The sequence below is a fragment of the Argopecten irradians genome, chromosome 7 (genome assembly GCF_041381155.1).
Source record: "Argopecten irradians isolate NY chromosome 7, Ai_NY, whole genome shotgun sequence".
NCBI classification, from domain to species: Eukaryota; Metazoa; Mollusca; class Bivalvia; order Pectinida; family Pectinidae; genus Argopecten; species Argopecten irradians.
In genome coordinates, this window is record NC_091140.1 from 30,781,605 (window position 1) to 30,800,658 (window position 19,054).

Below are 19,054 nucleotides of genomic sequence, written 5' to 3' on the forward strand. Positions count from 1 at the left end.
GATGATATGTTAGATAGTCAATATCACGAAAACGAACACAGTTTAATTCCGCCGCTCATAACTTATCGCTCAAGTAAGAATTTTTAATTACTTAATTTCAGAAAACTGGTCATATTAACTTTGAAGAACGACCTAGCTTAGGCCCACTTTGACTCGATTGACTCTTTGCCATGTTAAAGGTTAAATGTAATTGGTTTATTTATAAATGTATGAATGTTCAAATGTCCCTGATAAAATGCACAAAGGTAAATAGCGTGCCGTGTAGACAAATATTTACTGGTGCCAAACCTTTGATAAGTCGGAGAGAGAGACTGGTCTGGTGGACGGCGTGGAGCGGCAGTTCAGGTAGGCTGCTTCACCATTTCAGTTTTCCTCCTCCTAATTATTAGTGAGGTGTATGAAATATGTAATTTTGTAACTGAAACTTTCTGAAACAATTTCTTTGGTATAAATGTCTTTTAATTATCATAGAATTTTCGATACATTTTTACATGCTAGCTTTTCTCCATGTCTTGGTAAATTTTTACATCTGTTTTATCTGCTTTAGCGTTTTGATATGTTTCTTTCGTAAAGTAATGAATTATGTACAAATCCGAATTCACATAATTGAGCATATAAGCTACATGTATAATAATTAGTGTCAAAACTACAGTTAATGATGTAAATATATATATACTTATGTAGCAATTGTACGTCTCGATTATATAAATAATTTGTCATGCGCATAGTTATTGCGCGAAGGGTATAGATTGTTCTTGTACGAACAACAGCTGATGATATACTTTCACATGTAGGCAACAGAAAATTTTGATTTATGAAAGTATAAAACGTATTTGTTATATTTCCAAATAAAACAGATGGTACTGTGTTTACAGAAAGTTGTATGTGGGGGGAAAGTCACGCTTAGGTCTATCGTTTTAAGTGAAATGTCCAACATACACATACATACTTATTTGAGTGTATTGATTTCAAGGACGGCAATTAACTATTTCAACAAGTTTCCCTGGGTTTAGCATTTAAATGTTATTATTTGATAGCATGAGCTTATATATTTAACATTTGGTAAATATCATTGGCTACAATTCAAGTACAACCAATTAACAATATAAACACTTTCATAGTTTTTCTATACACAGAATATATATAACATTTTTCAACTTAACGAAACAAATGTGGTGTCGATGCATTAACCCCTTAACTAAGTATTCAATATCAAGAGTTGCTATTTACACATTCATCATGTAAATCATTTTAATAGAACATTTGAACATTAGATATTTCATTAATTGAATGCTTCGTCTTCTAACACATATTTGTAAATTTGTGTATGATGGTGACTAATAGTTCTATGCAGATATAGCATGTCAAGTTGCATTATCATTGACAATAAGTTAAATTTAATATGCTTCTAGAACTTTCCAATCATTAATGTACCATAGATACATGTAAATACAACAATTATCAGATTACCACTATACAATGAACTATATATTAATGACAGGGATTTATATAAATATTTGCTTAATTCGACATGAAAAATGATAAAACTAGTAGACATTGTAGCGATTGATTAAAAATCGTCAACCCGATTGGTGAGTAATACTCTTTTGGCACTACAGAGTAAATATTTTTTCTTTCTTTTTTTTTCATTTTGTTTCATTTATACTAATACCGTTTGGTTTTATCATTTTATTCAGAAAACATAGCTTCAAATAAGCTTAATGGTATTATCGAACTTAATCATTTGAGCGTTTGTTAGAGCGTTAGAATCATTTATTGATCAAACCAAACTATGCTTAACGTTTGGGATACAATAGGATTTTACCAGCACCTGTTCAACATTTCAGAGACAAGATGGCTTCTGATCAGTTTTCCCTGGTTGCTGCGATAGATATCGGTACTACCTACTCTGGCTATGCATTTTCAACGGTCAATGATTTCCTACAGAATCCGACAAAAATTGACGACGTTGAATCCCAGACGTTCCAAACATGTGTTCTCTACACCCCAAGTCGATCGTTCGACTCCTTTGGATATGACGCCGAGGAAAAGTACATCAACCTCGAGGACCACGACGAATGGTACTTCTTCACACGTTTTAAAATGAGCCTTTATAATTCTACAGTAAGTACAAAATAGTATCTAGTATTATAATTTAATGCAGCCAAACCTTTCTTAACGACTTCCAGTATTCAACGACATCTTGCCTTATGCGACCAACGCTAATCCTCCCGACTCCAAATATACATGACTTGCATGGATGATAAAAAGTAAATATCATAACCGATTTTCACATAAAAATATACTTTTGCTGTCCCAATAATTTCAAATATTCTTACCTTACACTGAAATCGGATAGATATGGTCCAATGTAGGATACAATATCTTTATTACGTTCAAGAGGACCACCAATAAATATTTAAACATGCAAATACTATGCAAAACGCCTGAAATTACCAAGTGGTATAATTTTGACTGAAAAATGTGATTATCATTGTTTGATTTAAAAGAAAAGATCACTTTTGGGCAATCCTGTAAAAGAGTTTTATCAAAGCATGATATATATAGAGAGTAGATAAACTACTGAATATTTTTGTTTAACATCATTTCACAAATCTAAAATTACACAGGAATTTATAATGGGTTAAATGATAAAAATAATGAAAACTTGCGTATTGGAATATTCTTGTAAAATTTCTAAATTTGTACATGTCAATACATTTTCTTTTTCTTTTATCAAGCTTGACAGAGATGTTCAAATAACGGATTTTAGCGGGAAGAAGAGGATGCCCCTGAAAGTTATCCTATCTGACACAATTAACTACCTGAAGTTACAAGTGCTGGGGAAATGTAAGGAGAGGAATATAACAGTGGATGGGCCAGCCATCAGATGGGTTCTGACTGTACCGTCAATCTGGAACGATCAGGCAAAGCAACTGATGAGAGAGGCTGCACGGAAGGTAGGTGGTATAACACAACTGATGAAGGAAGCTGCACAGAAGGTATGTGGTATACAGTTTAACAGATCTGCACGGAAGCTAGGTGGTATAACACAACTGATGAAGGAAGCTGCACAGAAGGTGTGTGGTATACAGTTTAACAGATAGGATAACGAAGCTATCAATACGTACTGTAAAACAACAAAGTTTCACGTGCGATTTAATTTCGCGTATTAAGTCGACAAGTAGAATCGCGGAAATAAAATATACCCTTTGTATGGATACAAAAGACAATGATGACCATTTAAATCGCAAAATTAAACCGCCGGGGGAAAGTAGTAAAACATCAAAACGCTAAATTAAGTCACCGCGGGAATTAGTTGGTTACAATATATTGAACAATATTTAAAAAAAACAAGGGAAGATATTTGTACATGACGGCAATGACAGTGTCACATAGTGTATGAAATTCGGATAAAAGACATAAAAACTAAACTGTAACTCACGTTCAAATTCGATTAAGGAAAGACGTTTTCGGTTTTTCGGAGTTTGAAGTTTTGTTTCATTGATATCTGTAGATTTTGAAACTTCTTCGTTACACTTCGTATACGTGGATCTGGTAAGAGTGGAGATGATGGAGCATTTACTCCAAGTTTTCCGTGCTTTAACCAATTCTTCATCACGTCTACACGTCCCAAAAACTTACATAAAACTCAGACATAACACAACTCACAATTGTAAGAACCTTTACTTCAATCATGAACACAATTCACTCTGTAAACCTTACCTGGGATAACCACGGGTTCCTTCGTGCTATCTCGCTGGTTTACATAGCAAATAATATGAATCTACGATATTGCCCGAGGAATTACGAAATGTTTTAACAGTTTGTGATAAATTGATCGCTTACAAAGAAAGATAACTCGTACTAGTTTATACTTTTCTCCTCGCGAATTTACAGTACTTAATACCATGGTAATGAAGTGGTAACTTATTGTTTTTACGATTAAATATATTTAAGATCTTGAAAAACAGTTCAACATTACCCCTTTAATATGAACTACGATATAATAACCCAAATTGATATGCAATCTTAAGTTTATATCAGTTTTTGATATTCAGACTTTTTACCTGTATTTTCCCTTAATTATGTCCTCATAGAAGTTTGAACGGTTTTCGTTGTTGAAGCCTTATTTGGTTTAGTTTTTCGGGTAGAGTACTTTGATTTACATCCAAATCTTTGAAACAGGTGGGGATACGTAAACGACAACTCATTCTGGCACTGGAACCGGAAGCTGCATCCATCTTCCATAAATACGAAAATCTGGCGGGAGAGTATGGTGCAATTCAAGCTGGCATAGAATACATGGTGGTCGATGCTGGCGGTATGTTGTCACATTTTAAAGACTTGTAATAAAAGCAAGATGTGTCTTACCGCTCACATTGCTTAATTATATCATACTGTGACGAAAAGACATTAACGTTACGTTCGAGGCGTCTTGATCGGCCTAAATCTTCTTCCTTCTACATCTTTGTATAAGTGTTTTCCGTTTAGTCTGAAACATAAAAAAATGGTTTATTTGGTTAGGGTAATGCAAAAAAACGAATGCAAAACACAATTTTAAAAATATTTGTCGACCTAGATTAGGTTTGCATTTTGTCAGAACATCGAGCTAGAATGCATTGAGTGTCGATTTGTTTGCTTAATCTGGTGAGTCTCATAAAAATCTTCAGGGTTTCCGGTCGATTTTGCTTGCCTATACTGACGAAACGCGAACATATCGGTACCGAAAAAAATGGCTATGTCTATTATGGTATTATGAAAGCTTAAGTTAGAGATACATGTACTGAAACTTTTCTATTTATAATTATGCGAACGGGTCAATGTTCATAATATGAATTGCTGTGTTTTTACAGGTGGAATAGTAGATATTGTGGTACACGAAGTTCAAAATGATGGAAAGCAGGCAGAAGTGGTGGCGTCGACCGGAGGGGCCTATGGTGGCACCGTGGTCAACGATGCGTTTGAATCTTTGCTGGAGGACATTGTAGGGAAACAGACATTAGATCAGTTTAAATCGCATCATATTTCCGACTTCTTCAACCTCATGAGAAGTTTTGAAGTGGAGAAGATGGCGATTGGCGAAGACCCGACAGATATGGTGAAGTTCAATATTCCAGCAAGTCTCCTTTCAACCTACAACAGTGTGAATCCTGGAGAAAACATTGAAGAAAATATCAACAATCAAAACCTTTCTTCTCACGTTGGCTTTCATCGTGGACAACTTTGGATGTCGGGATCAAAAGCTGAATCGCTATTTAACGAATCAGTTGAGAACATAACAGGTCATATCAAGAAACTTTTGGAGGACCCAAACATCAAGGGGATCTCGTTTATAGTGTTGGCTGAAGGATATTCAGAATCCCCACTGCTCGTGAATAGAATTCAGGCTGCTGCACGTGGCATTAAACTCCATGTTATCGGGGAGGATATGGCTGTGCTGAAAGGAGCGGTGATATTCGGACATTCTCCGGGAACCATTTCCGAGCGGATATCCCGGTTCACGTACGGCGTGGACACTTGGTCACGATTTGTGGAGGGAAAACACAAGGAGGAATATAAGGTGACAGCGGCGGACGGTTCACAACGATGCAAATTTGCATTTTCTACCTTTGTGAGGAAGGGAGACTCGGTAAAAACAGACAAGATTTCGATGGTCAGGAAATACACGCCAGCAGCATCGTCTCAAAATGGTATGAATTTTACTATATATGCTTCCGAAGAAGAACCTGTGCACGTCACAGATCCAAGCTGCAAGAAAATAGGAAAGTTCACTATAGATCTTCCGGAGACAACCGGAGGACTGGATAGGACAGTGTGCGTTATGATGCGTGCTGGAGGTACAGAGATAGACATAAAGGCTATTGAAGAGGACACAGAGAGATGTTGTTCAACGTGTGACTTTCTTATATAGTGGAGCGTGTATATATTTCACGTATAACACGTGCAACTGTGTTAAGTTATAACTAAGTTAGAGGAGTTGGTACAGGGGATTAAGATAAATACACTTCTTATAAATATCATGGAGAAAACATCATTAAATGTGCATCTCTTTTTTAACTTTACAAATGAGTTTTACATTAAATTGTCTTAATATGACATATATGGTCTATATTGATGCCAAAGCTTCACAGACAATCACATATTGCTCAATGGTTTTATGTTTATTTTTGCTCATTGTGATTGTCTTTGCGCATGCGATTTGAAATTAAAACAAGACAGCTTTATGATGTCATAGGCGGGACAAAATATCGACAGTGACGAGTTGACGCTTCCATAACGACTTTTGTGACGTCATACATGTCCTTTCTTTGGACTTCAATTCGGCTTAGTTAGTTTATATACAGGGATATTAACAGGTGGTTTGAGGTAAAGTAAACCCATTTTCGATTGCGGCTACTAAAATAAAGGACAATGTTTGATTGATTTGTGCACGTTTGTCCTTAATCCAATTTCTAACTTGTTATCTGAAGTTTAAATCGTTGAATTTCAACGATCAAGTACATGCCTGATACAGCTAGATATGCATAAATGACGCAAATCCGAAACTTTTGTTCATTTGATATTGGCCAATTTTAGCTTTTCATGTAAAAACATAGAACTCATACTTGAACAAACTTTGTATTTTTACTAAAAATGACTTTTACACATATAATAATTAATTAAATACATCGAAATTCTTTCATGCATTCCTGTTTAATAAATATGGTGCGAAACCCTGTTTTAGTCTGCTTGTGTTGAAGCCACATTGACTGTTCTTCAAATACAAATACATATGTACATGCACAACGTTGACCCTAATTTTGAACTTTTGCTATATAAATGACCATTGGTAAGTTGAGTAGTGTTGAGCTCTATTAACAGCTAAGGTCATTTGACGACGACCTCCCTCTATATGCAATCTATATGTTGCGTGTATGGATGTCTATGTTTTTTGGTCTGTGGTATATTCGTGTTGTGTTGAACACATCTAATCCGGCCACGTCATACTGACAACAGCCAAAGCAGTCGTCTCACTCCCGTTATGCTGAGCGCAACGCAGAAGCAGAAACTACGAGGTATGGATATGTCAGAAAAAGTGTAAAGCATAAGTTCGCCGTGGTCATTTCCCAAGTACATAATTAGCAATGGCGCCTACTAGTTTGGAATAACTACGTGTTACGAACCTACTGATGAGTGCCTTCCAGACCCCGAGGTAAACCCAAAGAGTGATATATCCCAAAGTCGTTCGAAAACATCACTACCATCACACTCTAGTATGTCACATTGATGGGAAACCTTCTTACACTAGCTGTAGTAATTAATAATCGGTGTAAATTGTAATGGATAAAGGGAAGAAGCATGCTCACAGAACTTAAAATTGATCACTGGCACAATCCAAGTGCATGTATTGATTTTTATCAAACATAAGTGTGCAGTGATTCGACGGGTGTTTGATGATTTGTGTGGACATGCATACCACGTCCATACAATAAGTATACATCGTATAAAACATAGGTATACATGTTTTATCTGTCAAAGTTATTATTGTGTGCTGGTCCAGTATTTGGGGACATGGAATTAACATGGTGAACCGATGAAGGTAATTATTCGATTTGTTACTGCATATTAGACCAGTATACTGTAAACCGTCTTTCTTTCGCGTGCGATTTACATTTGCGAATTTCCCGATCATAGTAAATTTGCGATAAGTTTATCTTAGCAAATTGATATTTTCATCATTTATATTGAAACGAATTTTCATTTATCAACTTTCATTTCCGCGAATGCTAATTTTCAAAAAAATGTTTTGAAATGGAAATCATGAAATCATAATAGCGAATGAAAGTTGATTTACAGCGAATGAAAGTTGATTTACAGTAATAAAAGCCTTCTTTCTTTTTTTCTTTTGCAATATAAATACACTGCTATATGTAAAATAAATAGATAATGGTAATTCACTTCATCTCATGTGAAGTTATTGTGTCAAAACGCAGTTGACAGATCGAGTAACGTTGGGTCAACACTCAATTTATTAGAAAACGATTGAGACATATTTTTGTACCTCCCCGAACAGTTATATGGGCAAATCCTAACATGTTTTGTACTTCTACGAACAGTTTTATGGGCAAGTCTTCTAGCATTTATGTGCTTCCTGGAATATGATGCTTTCTTGATTTGGGGATTTCTAAATTTCAAATAAGAGCGATTAGCTTTGCATTTACAGCTGTGTAGCTAACTTAGATATAATTCTGTCAGAAGCAAAATGACCACCGATAATTATCTCCTGGTGGCTGCCATAGACTTTGGGACGACCTACTCGGGATATGCATTTTCCACGATACACGATTTTAAACGAGAACCAACGAAGATGTCCCTAGCACAATGGATAGCAGGAAGTGGTTCTATGATTTCTCAAAAAGCCTCTACGTGTGTTCTCTTCAAACCAGACCGGACGTTTCATTCGTTTGGTTACGAAGCTGAAGACGCATACCTGGAACTTGCACTGGACAACAAGCAGACGGATTGGTACCTTTTCAGACGCTTTAAGATGCATCTCTATAACTCAAGAGTGAGTTTATCGCTTCTGTCTTTGATCAGAGATATTTAAAGTTTGTTTTATTTATATCCGTTTGAATTGCAATAATGCGTTCAATAATGCTGCTCGCTTTCCTGAATTGACTTACGTAAAAATCAGAATTTTTATGTAGAAAATAATTTATATATGGTAATATATGCTTACGTCTTTTTGTTTGAAAGGTCAGATGCCACATTTTCTTAAGCAAACGAACACAAACCAGAAACACTCTGAGCAACAGCACGTGTAATGCCAAATATATAACGGTTAAACCAAGTATATCTGTTCTGTTTCCGTTAGCTGGAAAGAGGCGTTCATTTAAAGGACTTCAGTGGAGAGAAGAAAATGCCTGCGATATATGTTATATCTGCCACCATAGGATATTTGAAATCACATTTGACTCAGAGGTGCATGGGTCAAGGAGTTGAAGTAGAAGATTCCGACATCAGATGGGTTCTAACCATCCCAGCCATCTGGAATGACTCGGCTAAACAGATGATGAGGGAGGCAGCAGAAATGGTAATACTAAACATCTACAAAGGAATGTAATCCTATCCACGGAAAAGTCATAACAAAAAGTGGCACTTTTTAAATGTAGCTGTTTATATGGAGTTTTATTTTGTATATTTCCCCATTATTCTGAACATTTTGCCTTCTGTAACATATTTCACATTTATTATATTACTCAGTAAAAGACCAAAAATATATGTCTTCTGTCCCCATTTGTTTTTGTATGCGAATTGCATACCGCCTGAATTACTTTTTAAAGCAGTAACTTCAGGTTATTGTATCATCATGAAATAATGAGAAAAAACAACAACATTATTTTGTAATTGTTCTTTTCATAGAAGTTTCATTGACTCCTGTAGGCTGGAATAAAACAAGACCAACTGATTTTGTCTCTGGAACCAGAAGCCGCCTCTGTTTTCTGTAAAAATGTGCCACTAGCACAACTGAGAGATGGAGATCAAGGCAGCTTTCAGACAGGAACAAAGTACATGGTCATCGATGCTGGGGGTAAGTCACACACACTCACACACACACACACACACGCGCACACGCACACACACACACACACACACACACATATATATATATATTTTGTTTTTACTTTAAATAATTATGTTTGGGATTTCTGTAATGTAATGTTACGAAGTCTGAACGCGTCTGATCTAAAATACCACACACATACTGCAATCTTTGCCTTACATACCGGAATGTACTGTTGTATGCCTTATCCATATCTGAAGTAGGGTTTTGTGTGCACTTCCTAAATATTGACGATCGAGTTGATAAAGTGCTTCAGTATACTATTGATGTGACACTCAGATTTATATCAGCTAATATTTGTGTAAAGCAATTCCACAGCCCTTTTTCTGTATTAAAACGTTTTATTTATTTGTTGTCGTCAAATCCGATAAAACCTAGAGAGATAAAGCAAGATGTATTCTAATTTATGATTTGCCAACAGGTATTTTGAGATAAATCCTCGGTTATCTCCCTTTCCCCGCGTTTATGGACATGCAAATCCTTTGCCGAGACTTGTCTGCTTTGCATAATATCAAGGATATTATATTTTCCATCAGTTTTATAAACAAAAACTGATTTGCAGATGTGCAAAGTTGATTTTAAAAGACCTGTATTGTATCAATTATTATTTTGTAGACTTGCTCTTTTGTTAAAATTGGTATTGATATGACACAAATGGACTTCTTCCTACACAAGTGTGTCATATGAAATGGTTTCTAAATTCAACGGTAATATATTTTTTATTTATTTGGTTTTTTAAGTTTTACAAATTATAGTAGAACATAATAATACATAATATTACATAATAAAACATAAAGACAATGTTTACATTGAATATTAAATGACATACATTTTCACACCTATTCACACAAAATTAATAAATACAATGTACATGCACACATTTTATATAAAATGACCATTACATTGTGGTTTAAACCGAAAAAGGTGTTCGGAACACAGGTAAACTTAACAATATAACTCTTAATCACAAACTGAAGTTGGCCTAAAGTAAATGATTACAACAATACGGAATAACCTTTTTTTTATTTCTGGCTTGATCATCGATCAGTTCAATTTATTCAATATCTTCCTGATATCAATTGAAATCCAGAAGTCTTTACGCTAAACATGCAAAGATACATTGACATTTTATGTGTCGTCAAAGTGACCTCGGGTTCTGGACGATTATATTTGACCTAATAGAACAAGAGTAACTAATTGGAAAGTGCAGACTTCAAGACTAGAATAAAAAGAATTGACTTCTAGCTATAGCACTGATTCCAAGCTGCAAACTCTAACTCAAGTGTGCATTTTCAGGAGAGAATGTGTCGCGAGTACGGTAACGTTTTAGAAATTGAATAAAATACGCCCCAGATTTCCAAGGAATCACATTCATGATATAATACAGAGGAAGTGACATCCTCGATATTCCAGTAGTTCCTATCACTGTCGTTATATATATCCCTGGAATATGTCATAGCAAAACTAAAGGCAGCTAAGGAGAAGGAGAAAAAATAAATCTTAACTAATTTGCCTGCAGAAACTCCCTTTGAAGATCACAGAGAGCGATATCCCAATTCAAAACCACCATACAGTGTACCGTTATTTAACTTTTGATGTACATCAAGGGATTAAACTGCCTGCCTCATCTCCATTTTTGCACACGCAACATTCTGTTTGTCCAGGGACGGATTTACGAGAGTGAGTGTAGCCCGTGAAATATCGAGGATGGATTATCTTACTCTTGAAATACTTTGTGTAGAACCCGAGCTAAAACTGTATTCAGACGCTAATTCAGTAACAAAGAGGCGAAGAAGAGTAAAGAACACCGAAATAATTAAGATAATCGATTTCATGCCCAAAATGAATAAAGACTGTTTAAGATATCAGTATATAAGAAAACTTAAATCTGATTATGTTTACACTATTTCTGATGCAAATTTTCTTACCACCAGGTGGAACCATTGATATAACTGTCCATGAGGTGCAGAAGGAGGGACATTTGAGAGAGATTGTAGTGGCTAACGGTGGTGACTGGGGAGGGACCAGGGTCGACGATGCGTTTGAATCCTTACTGCAAAATATCCTTGGAGAGCAAGCGTTCAGCCGCTTTAAGTCTGAGCACTTATACGACTTGATGGATCTCGTAAGAAGCTTCGAGGTGAAAAAGAAGTTGATCAAAGAAAACCAGACAGAGAGGGTGACATTTAGTATTCCAGCGAGCCTTCTATCAACTTACAACAACTCCAGAACAACGCATTGCAGATAGCATTGCTAAAAACAAAGAATTTGTCTCTCATGTGGAATTTCGTCGAGATAAACTCCGATTATCACAACCAAAAGCTATTGCACTTTTTGACCAATCCATTGCGCGCATAACTTGTCATGTGCGAGCACTTCTCTGTCGTCCAAAAGTTAGAGACATATCAGCCATCTTGATGGTCGGTGGGTATTCGGAGTGTCCGTTACTCGTTGAGGCAATTCGACATATCGCATGTGGCGTTAGAGTCGTTGTCCCGAACGAGGCTGGTTTGGCCGTATTGAAAGGGGCAGTGATTATCGGACATTCCCCTTCTACTATATCGGAAAGGATATGCAAATACACATACGGCGTCGAGGCGCATCTGCCGTTCATAGAGGGAAAACACAAAAAGGACTATCGTGTACTTGGCGATGGCGGTAAAGAGCTCTGTAAACTTGCGTTTGACAGCTTTGTAAAGAAAGGAACATCAGTGAAAATAGACGAGCATTCCAGTGCTAAGAAATACGTACCACTTACAGCATCACAGAAGATTATGAATTTCAGCATATATGCTTCTACAGACGACGACCCAGCACACGTGAATGAGATAAGTTGTCAGAAAATTGGAAAGATTAAAATTGAACTACCAGACACAGCCAAAGGCCTTGAGAGAAGGGTTTGTGTGACCATGTTCTTTGGTGGAACAGAAATTCAGATCAAAGCTGTGGATGAGGACACTGGTCGGTATGTGCGCGCAGCTTGTGATTTTCTCGGATAAGCGTGTTCTTACCGGACAAAGTTACTAAGCGAGAGAAAGAAAAATCCTCTCAACACTTAAAAAATCCTAATTGAAAAATACCCCTTCTCAACTTAAGGTTTGACTAAAAGCTATCTAATATTAATTAAGCATCTTGGAACCATTATCATTCATATACATGCTGTTTATGTGTAATTATTTCCTTTGTTTAATTTATACAAAGGGGCAGAGCATGCTTAAGTTGTATTTTATTTTAATTTTACACATAATCATCAATTAGAATAAGATTTGTGGGACCATATTCATTGTGTATATCTTTACATTTCAATAGTTTGCTTAAACTATGAGACTTCTTTTATCATCATATTGTTCTAGTAAACAAATGTATTCATAGCGTGCCATTATTTTCCCTATTTGTGAAAACTTTTATGATTTTTTAATACTTATTTTCATCACAAAGTAATTTAAAGATCTTTTATAAATACAGGAGTGCATTATTGCAACAAAGGAAACATTTGAGTAGTCTCCCTTGCACTGATCAGTCGTTCAGCGGCAAAACCCCAAAACCGTTCTATGTTTTTATTAACATTTACATATAATTTCAATATTTTCCTGTAAAAATGATTTCAACGGGAGAGGGAATAGTCATTTTCGTGTTGAAAATTACATAAAATTTTTTAGCATTTTTTTATAAATCGTCTATTTTTATTGATTTGTTATGAAAATGTTCGCCTTTTACATGACATAATGTCTATAACGGACACTGAAATGGTGTCCAATTTATGGACAAAATCTGTATGATATGGTAGTGTCATTCCTTGACCGAAAAGTATGTATGTGTCTTTAAATATGTTGGTACCAATACTATATTGATCTTCTTGAATAACTTTGTTAGGATTTCATTATGGATTCAAAACCACATTATATCAATATTACAAAGGTGACACATATTTCTAGTAATTTGCAAACCAATTTTGAAGACTGAAAGTAAAAATTTCTATTCTCTGGACATTATATTTCTCTTCAATTTCTGGAAATAGCATATCATCGTTTTTTGCTTTTTTAAGCAAATTAAGTTTGTTTAATATATTCCTTTCATCAGCTACGAGGCGTATTAAGTGAGGATATACTGTCGCTAGACCTTATGAAGACCCAGAGTTAAAGGGCCATCACAAAATGTAATTAAAAATTTATTTACATGAAGAAATGGAGACTCACTATGCTGCTTTTGAGCAATTTATGTTAAGTGTTTTCGTTATATTGAATTGCAATGCTGCATTACTAAAAGGTGACTAGTACTTGTGTATATGATTGATTAGTACCGTTGGATGACCAGTATGCCATATGTTTGGTATCTGACAGCTTCTATGTATAGATACATTTGTATATATGTTTTAATTACAAAAAAATATGTATTATTTATTATCGAGCCAATTTTTTGATAATCTTAAAATCCAACTACTGTTCATATTCATATATTTAAAGGTTATATTATTTCAACGTTATTTCTCTCCCAAATTGTTATTTGTCGAATGACTTATTCCATGTGGGTTTTTTTTAAACTAAGAGCGTATACTGTTTTGACAACATTATTCAAATTCCAATTATAGTACTTTTCATCACATGTCAATGTTTCTATGATATGTTGTTATACTGTTAACCATCTTTTTTTCCCCTACTAAATATCGTGATTTCCGTGCCAAAACATTTTCGTGGAAATAAAGTTTCGCGGATTTAAAATTGAATACAGTGTACCTTTAAGTTTAATGGTGCAATTGAATTCGCGGAGATAAAACTAACGCGTAATTACCTTGATCGCAAAATTCCCGAAAATAAATTGCATGCGAAAGAAAAATTGGTTTACAGAAGTGCATATAACCAACTATGGTTTACCTGATCTTCGGTCTGTATATAGGCAACAATACCTCTTGACCTCCTCAACTTAGAATTAAGTCACTTGAATTTTCCTTGGTTGCACATACATAGATGAGTCACACTCATAGATGTCCACATACTTAATAAGGAGTTAAAAATAACTGTCCATGCTTATGTAAAGTGAATATGTTGGTCCCCAGGGATTCGTAATAATCGTTTTATTGTACATAAAACCACACAACATGATTATGTTTACTTTTTTGTTTATTACTGTTGTATACAAAACAATAACAAAATAAATATCAGTACAAAACAGGTTTAGTCGCGATAATAAATGTGTACAAAATGGTATTTTTACACGACTAGAAAATAAATAACATTTTATTGTGATAACAATACAATTGACAAATCATAATTTGTCCAAATTCATGAGCAGATCACTGATTGGATAATGATAGATGAGTAATGATTGGTTGGTGAGAAAAATGAAATATGACTGGTTGGTTTATGAGAGATGGGCTTTGATTGGTTAATGGATATTAGACCCTGGTTGGCTGATGACAGATTGGATATAATTAGAGAACAAATGTGAGATTTTAAGGCTTGAGATCATAATAATTTACATTGTGTCATTATTTTAGTAATAGGACGTAGTCATAGCATTTTGTAGAAAATCCTTTAAGTAAGAAAATATATTTTCATCACAAGCAGCGTCTATGGAAGTAAGTCATGTGAATCTCATGAAAAAATATATAAAGTTCTCCTTTTGAAGGAATATTTAAACATTTACGATGTACAATACGTCATTTTGACAGTGGTAATGCTTTGAGCATAATGATAAGCACAATCAGTTCCTGAGTTCTTTATAACATGGCAAGGCTTGACCAATCTGCAATGATACAAAGGTGGAATCATTAATTTTTTTATCATTGAAAATATGTAAAGTGTTAGTAATTGTATATGTGATACACGTACTTTCACTTTTACTTTCATTTTGGTATATTAAAAAAACAATAACACAATACTGTTCTGAGAAACGGTTTAACATAAGTTTGATAATGCATTCCTAAATCCTGTGTATATCTATAACACATTTAATTCCTTCACCCCTGGTGACACATTTAGACTCTCCTAAATCTAGGACTTAAGACCAGTCTATTATGAAATTTCAAACGTGAATGAGTTAAATAAGTCTTGTTACTGATTTATGCATATGACGGCTAAAACAATTGTAATTTTGGAAAATAATATTTGTACAGGTGAATAAAAGATGATAATTACCTGTCAAACAGACGTGAACCAAAATAACATCTTTGTGTCGGTCAGCAGTGGTCAGGTGTGGTCAGCTGGGGAGCTAGTCTGTAGGAACAGTACAGTAATGACCCATCATTAAATGATCTTTATCCCCAATTTTTGTCTGCCCTGACCTTTAGCTGTATTGACAGCCAGCTCATAAGTTCAATATCTCTGTATCGTCACTGCCATATAATATAAAATTGCCTGAAAGAAAAAAAAGACGCATGTAGGAAAATTGATGAAGTCATTTTGCCGGTAGGGTTTTACTTCAATTATTTTTTTAAAGTCAATTTCACAGACACATCCCTCTGGCACTATACATACTGTATACCTTATGTATTTTTGATAGTCTACAGATGGGATCTAGGAGAAAGTACTCAGATATGATTTTATAGTTTTACAGTAGTCTGGACCTACAGATGAGATCAAGGAAAAAGTACTCAGATATAGTTTTACATTGGTCTGGAACTACAGATGAGATCAAGGAAAAAGTACTCAGATATCATTTTAAAGTTTTACAGCAGTCTAGACGCATTTGTTTTTATTCAATAAATTTATCTAGTAAGGTTTTTGACACTACCTAATTGGGAGTGGAAGTCTATGATTCCAATCCTAGGGGAAGTAACCACAAATGTAGACTATACATGACCAAACAAGTTATAAGTGTGCTAGGGATTAAAACTTTAGGAATCAATTAAAGGTTGATCTGATTACAATTAGGGAACATATATATATATATGTTATGAATTTAACATCAAACAGACATTTTCAGGAAATGGCAAAATCTTTAATAGACAGGAGCTGTGTAACAATCGAAAACATTAAGGGTTAGAAAGGCCTCAGCCTTAGTTCTGATGATTATTTATTGCAAACCTTAATATCACCAGATGGACAGACATTGGTGTAGACATGTAAAATGGAATTAGAAGAAGTATGAACTTAGCTCATTCACACCTGAAAACACATTTAGGCTCTTTTAAATCAAAGACTAGACCAGTCCATTATGATAATTCATGGGTGAACAAGTTTAGTGAAGGTGTCATGTTTAATTTTAAAGTTCATTTTCTGTTGTATTTACCTTCTCCTATATGCTCTCCTCTTTAAATCATAATGCTTGCATGATGCATATCTTCCTCACTGCCTCCCCTTCCGCTGTCTGTAGTTATCTCCCCTGAATTATCACTGCGAGAATCTTCTAATCCTTTTTTCAGCAATAGTAACTGTCGATTCTGAAATAACACAAATAAAAATGCAAAAAATTTAATTTCGTTGACTAACATTTACTATAAATAACAATGGGATTTACATCTTACAAAGGTTTCAGTATCCAGTAATATTATTATTTTGCTACATATAGAACTTTAAAATACTGCAATTACAGCAATTTTATTGATTTTTCATTTATCACTTGTAATTGATGTTAATCTGAATAATTCAATAACGTAATTCCTAACCTATGTAAGCTGATATTTATCTTTTTCATATATTATGCAGATTTAAATACCCAGCCTGCCACAGATACCTGTTAAAAGTAGCATATAATTAAACTGGAATTCTGTAAGATCATTTGACAACATTTTCTACATCAAATGTGTAACTAATCTGATTCAGCTTCAATTTATTTGATAGATGCCTCATTGATAGAAATGTTTGAGGGAAATTTAAATGAGACGGAAATTAAAAAATTCTTTGGTTGTTTATCGAATTCATCTCCATATTCAATCAAGAAGGGGCGGGTCTTTGCTATTTAGGCTCGAGTCAGTCTGGAGTTTATTGGGTATTATAATAGTAATAGTGACTCAATCGCTGACACATGTATATATAAAGAACGATGTAGACGACCCAATCCCTATGATCAGGATCTGGCTGAACAAATATATATCTCCTGAATTTTCCATGTAATAATTTTTTATTCAAATCCATTTCTTCTTATTTTATGTAGACTCAGGCCCAAAATTATATTTGCTACAAACATTGTTTCTTTTTATCTCTTAAAGCTTTTAAAAATGTTTATGTCATATATTTAGAAAACAAAAAAATACTTAAAGTCTCTATCAACTCATCCACCCCTGAAAAATCTGAATGAATTATTCCAGCCATTGAAGCGGACAAGTTCAAATGCATCTTCAGGGGGTGAATGAGTTTAGTTAAAAGATGAGTATTTCACATAGATGCAATGCCTGGTTAAGGTGACAGGAAACATTAAGTAATCAATTAAAGAGAGGAATTTTAGAAATCCGGAAAAAAATCTGGAGAGGATGTTCATGTCCAAATTGACTGATCATCCTAGATTTGTTATGGACATATTTCATCCTGTCAAAAACCAATGCCTGTTGGTCAAGTTGCCATAAATGGAAAATGTTGGTTAGCCATGTAACTCTTCCTTGCTGGTAATATTTCATGTTTGGAGTGAAACATATCTAAGAACACTGGTTTCTGCATGTTAATACAAATAACTTTTGATCAATGTCAGATTTATAAGGGGCTTATAACCAAATGTTCTCACAACATTGACTTATTTCTTAAGAAATACATTTCTTATGGCCAGCTAGATACAAGGCTATGACTTAAATCATCGGTAGGTAAATTACAAACCTTAAATAATATATCATTTGCCTTCACACAGAAAACAGATTCACTTATTCATATTTATAGCATATTCACTTTTGACTTTTTTCTTTAGTTACTATACTGTTCTATTTGTTGCCATTTTTATATTATTTAAAACATATGTAATGGTATACGTAATTCAATACCTCCTTATGGTTAGAATATTGTATTTGTTATAAACGTGAGAATTGAATTTCTACCCTGAGACCTGTCCATTTGATCGCGATAGTAGCCAGTATTATTTTGGCCAAGCTGTGTGAACTTGACTTTTTTATTTGTTAAGTAGGTGGTGTGTCCGGGTTAAGTGCCAATGTTTGAGGACATCTAATCGGCAATGAAAGACGATGTCATAAATGTACAAAAAAGCAACAGATTGTAGCCGATGGGAAGTGGCTAGAACTAAAAATTGAGACCTCTGATTAAGCCCACTGTAACATTGTACCCCAATAGAGCTGTCATGTTCAGTGGTCAGTAGTGTCAGAGTCCTGGTCAGAGGTGTCGAGTGGACACTGGTCATCTCAGCAGTGACCGTCCCTGATTAGAGTCGTCCAGCAGGGTCACCACCTTTACTGTGTCCGCGGCCTCAATAACCGTTTTCATCCGGACTCAGTCGGAAATTATAACTTCTAAAAACTACAGTCCACCCCTATATAAGGTGGACATTGAAGTAAATTAATTACCCTGACAC

The 19,054-nt window shown here is 34.8% G+C and overlaps 2 protein-coding genes, 1 long non-coding RNA gene and 1 pseudogene across 7 annotated transcripts in view; 2 read left to right on the forward strand and 2 right to left on the reverse strand.

Annotated features, from left to right (window-relative positions):
• Positions 1-263: 263 nt before the first annotated feature.
• Positions 264-6,136, forward strand: LOC138328132 (heat shock 70 kDa protein 12A-like). 2 transcript variants are annotated; one of them, XM_069274781.1, is made up of 5 exons: positions 264-345; positions 1,848-2,124; positions 2,742-2,960; positions 4,189-4,324; positions 4,857-6,136. In XM_069274781.1, the coding sequence occupies exons 2-5, from the start codon at positions 1,855-1,857 to the stop codon at positions 5,912-5,914; spliced, it is 1,683 nt and encodes a 560-aa protein (XP_069130882.1). In that variant the 5' UTR covers positions 264-345; positions 1,848-1,854; the 3' UTR covers positions 5,915-6,136. The 2 variants fall into 2 exon arrangements, with proteins under 2 accessions (XP_069130882.1, XP_069130883.1); XM_069274782.1 differs by lacking the exon at positions 264-345 and adding an exon at positions 1,479-1,592.
• Positions 4,316-19,054, reverse strand: part of LOC138328134 (uncharacterized) — a 76,062-nt gene continuing 61,323 nt past the window's right edge. Inside the window, exon 3 of the long non-coding RNA XR_011209167.1 lies at positions 4,316-4,495. This is a non-coding gene — a long non-coding RNA (uncharacterized lncRNA). The remainder of the gene's footprint in view (positions 4,496-19,054) is intronic.
• Positions 7,931-14,558, forward strand: LOC138328131 (heat shock 70 kDa protein 12A-like; annotated as a pseudogene).
• LOC138328130 (protocadherin-11 X-linked-like) overlaps positions 14,707-19,054 on the reverse strand; it is a 60,912-nt gene continuing 56,564 nt past the window's right edge. For all 4 annotated transcript variants that reach the window (XM_069274776.1, XM_069274780.1, XM_069274778.1 and 1 more), the window contains 3 exons: positions 16,835-16,985; positions 15,742-15,960; positions 14,707-15,349 (listed from right to left, as the gene is read on the reverse strand). In XM_069274776.1, the coding sequence (XP_069130877.1) occupies positions 16,857-16,985 (129 nt within the window). In that variant the 3' untranslated portion in view covers positions 14,707-15,349; positions 15,742-15,960; positions 16,835-16,856. The remainder of the gene's footprint in view (positions 15,350-15,741; positions 15,961-16,834; positions 16,986-19,054) is intronic.

What these genes read in the sequence shown, in the direction of transcription:
- LOC138328132 (XM_069274781.1), top strand. Translation starts at nt 1,855, where the DNA reads ATGGCTTCTGATCAGTTTTCCCTGGTTGCTGCGATAGATATCGGTACT. An exon ending in TGAGAGAGGCTGCACGGAAG is followed by an intron (nt 2,961 to 4,188) that starts GTAGGTGGTATA and finishes TCTTTGAAACAG; the next exon opens with GTGGGGATACGTAAACGACA. An exon ending in CATGGTGGTCGATGCTGGCG is followed by an intron (nt 4,325 to 4,856) that starts GTATGTTGTCAC and finishes GTGTTTTTACAG; the next exon opens with GTGGAATAGTAGATATTGTG.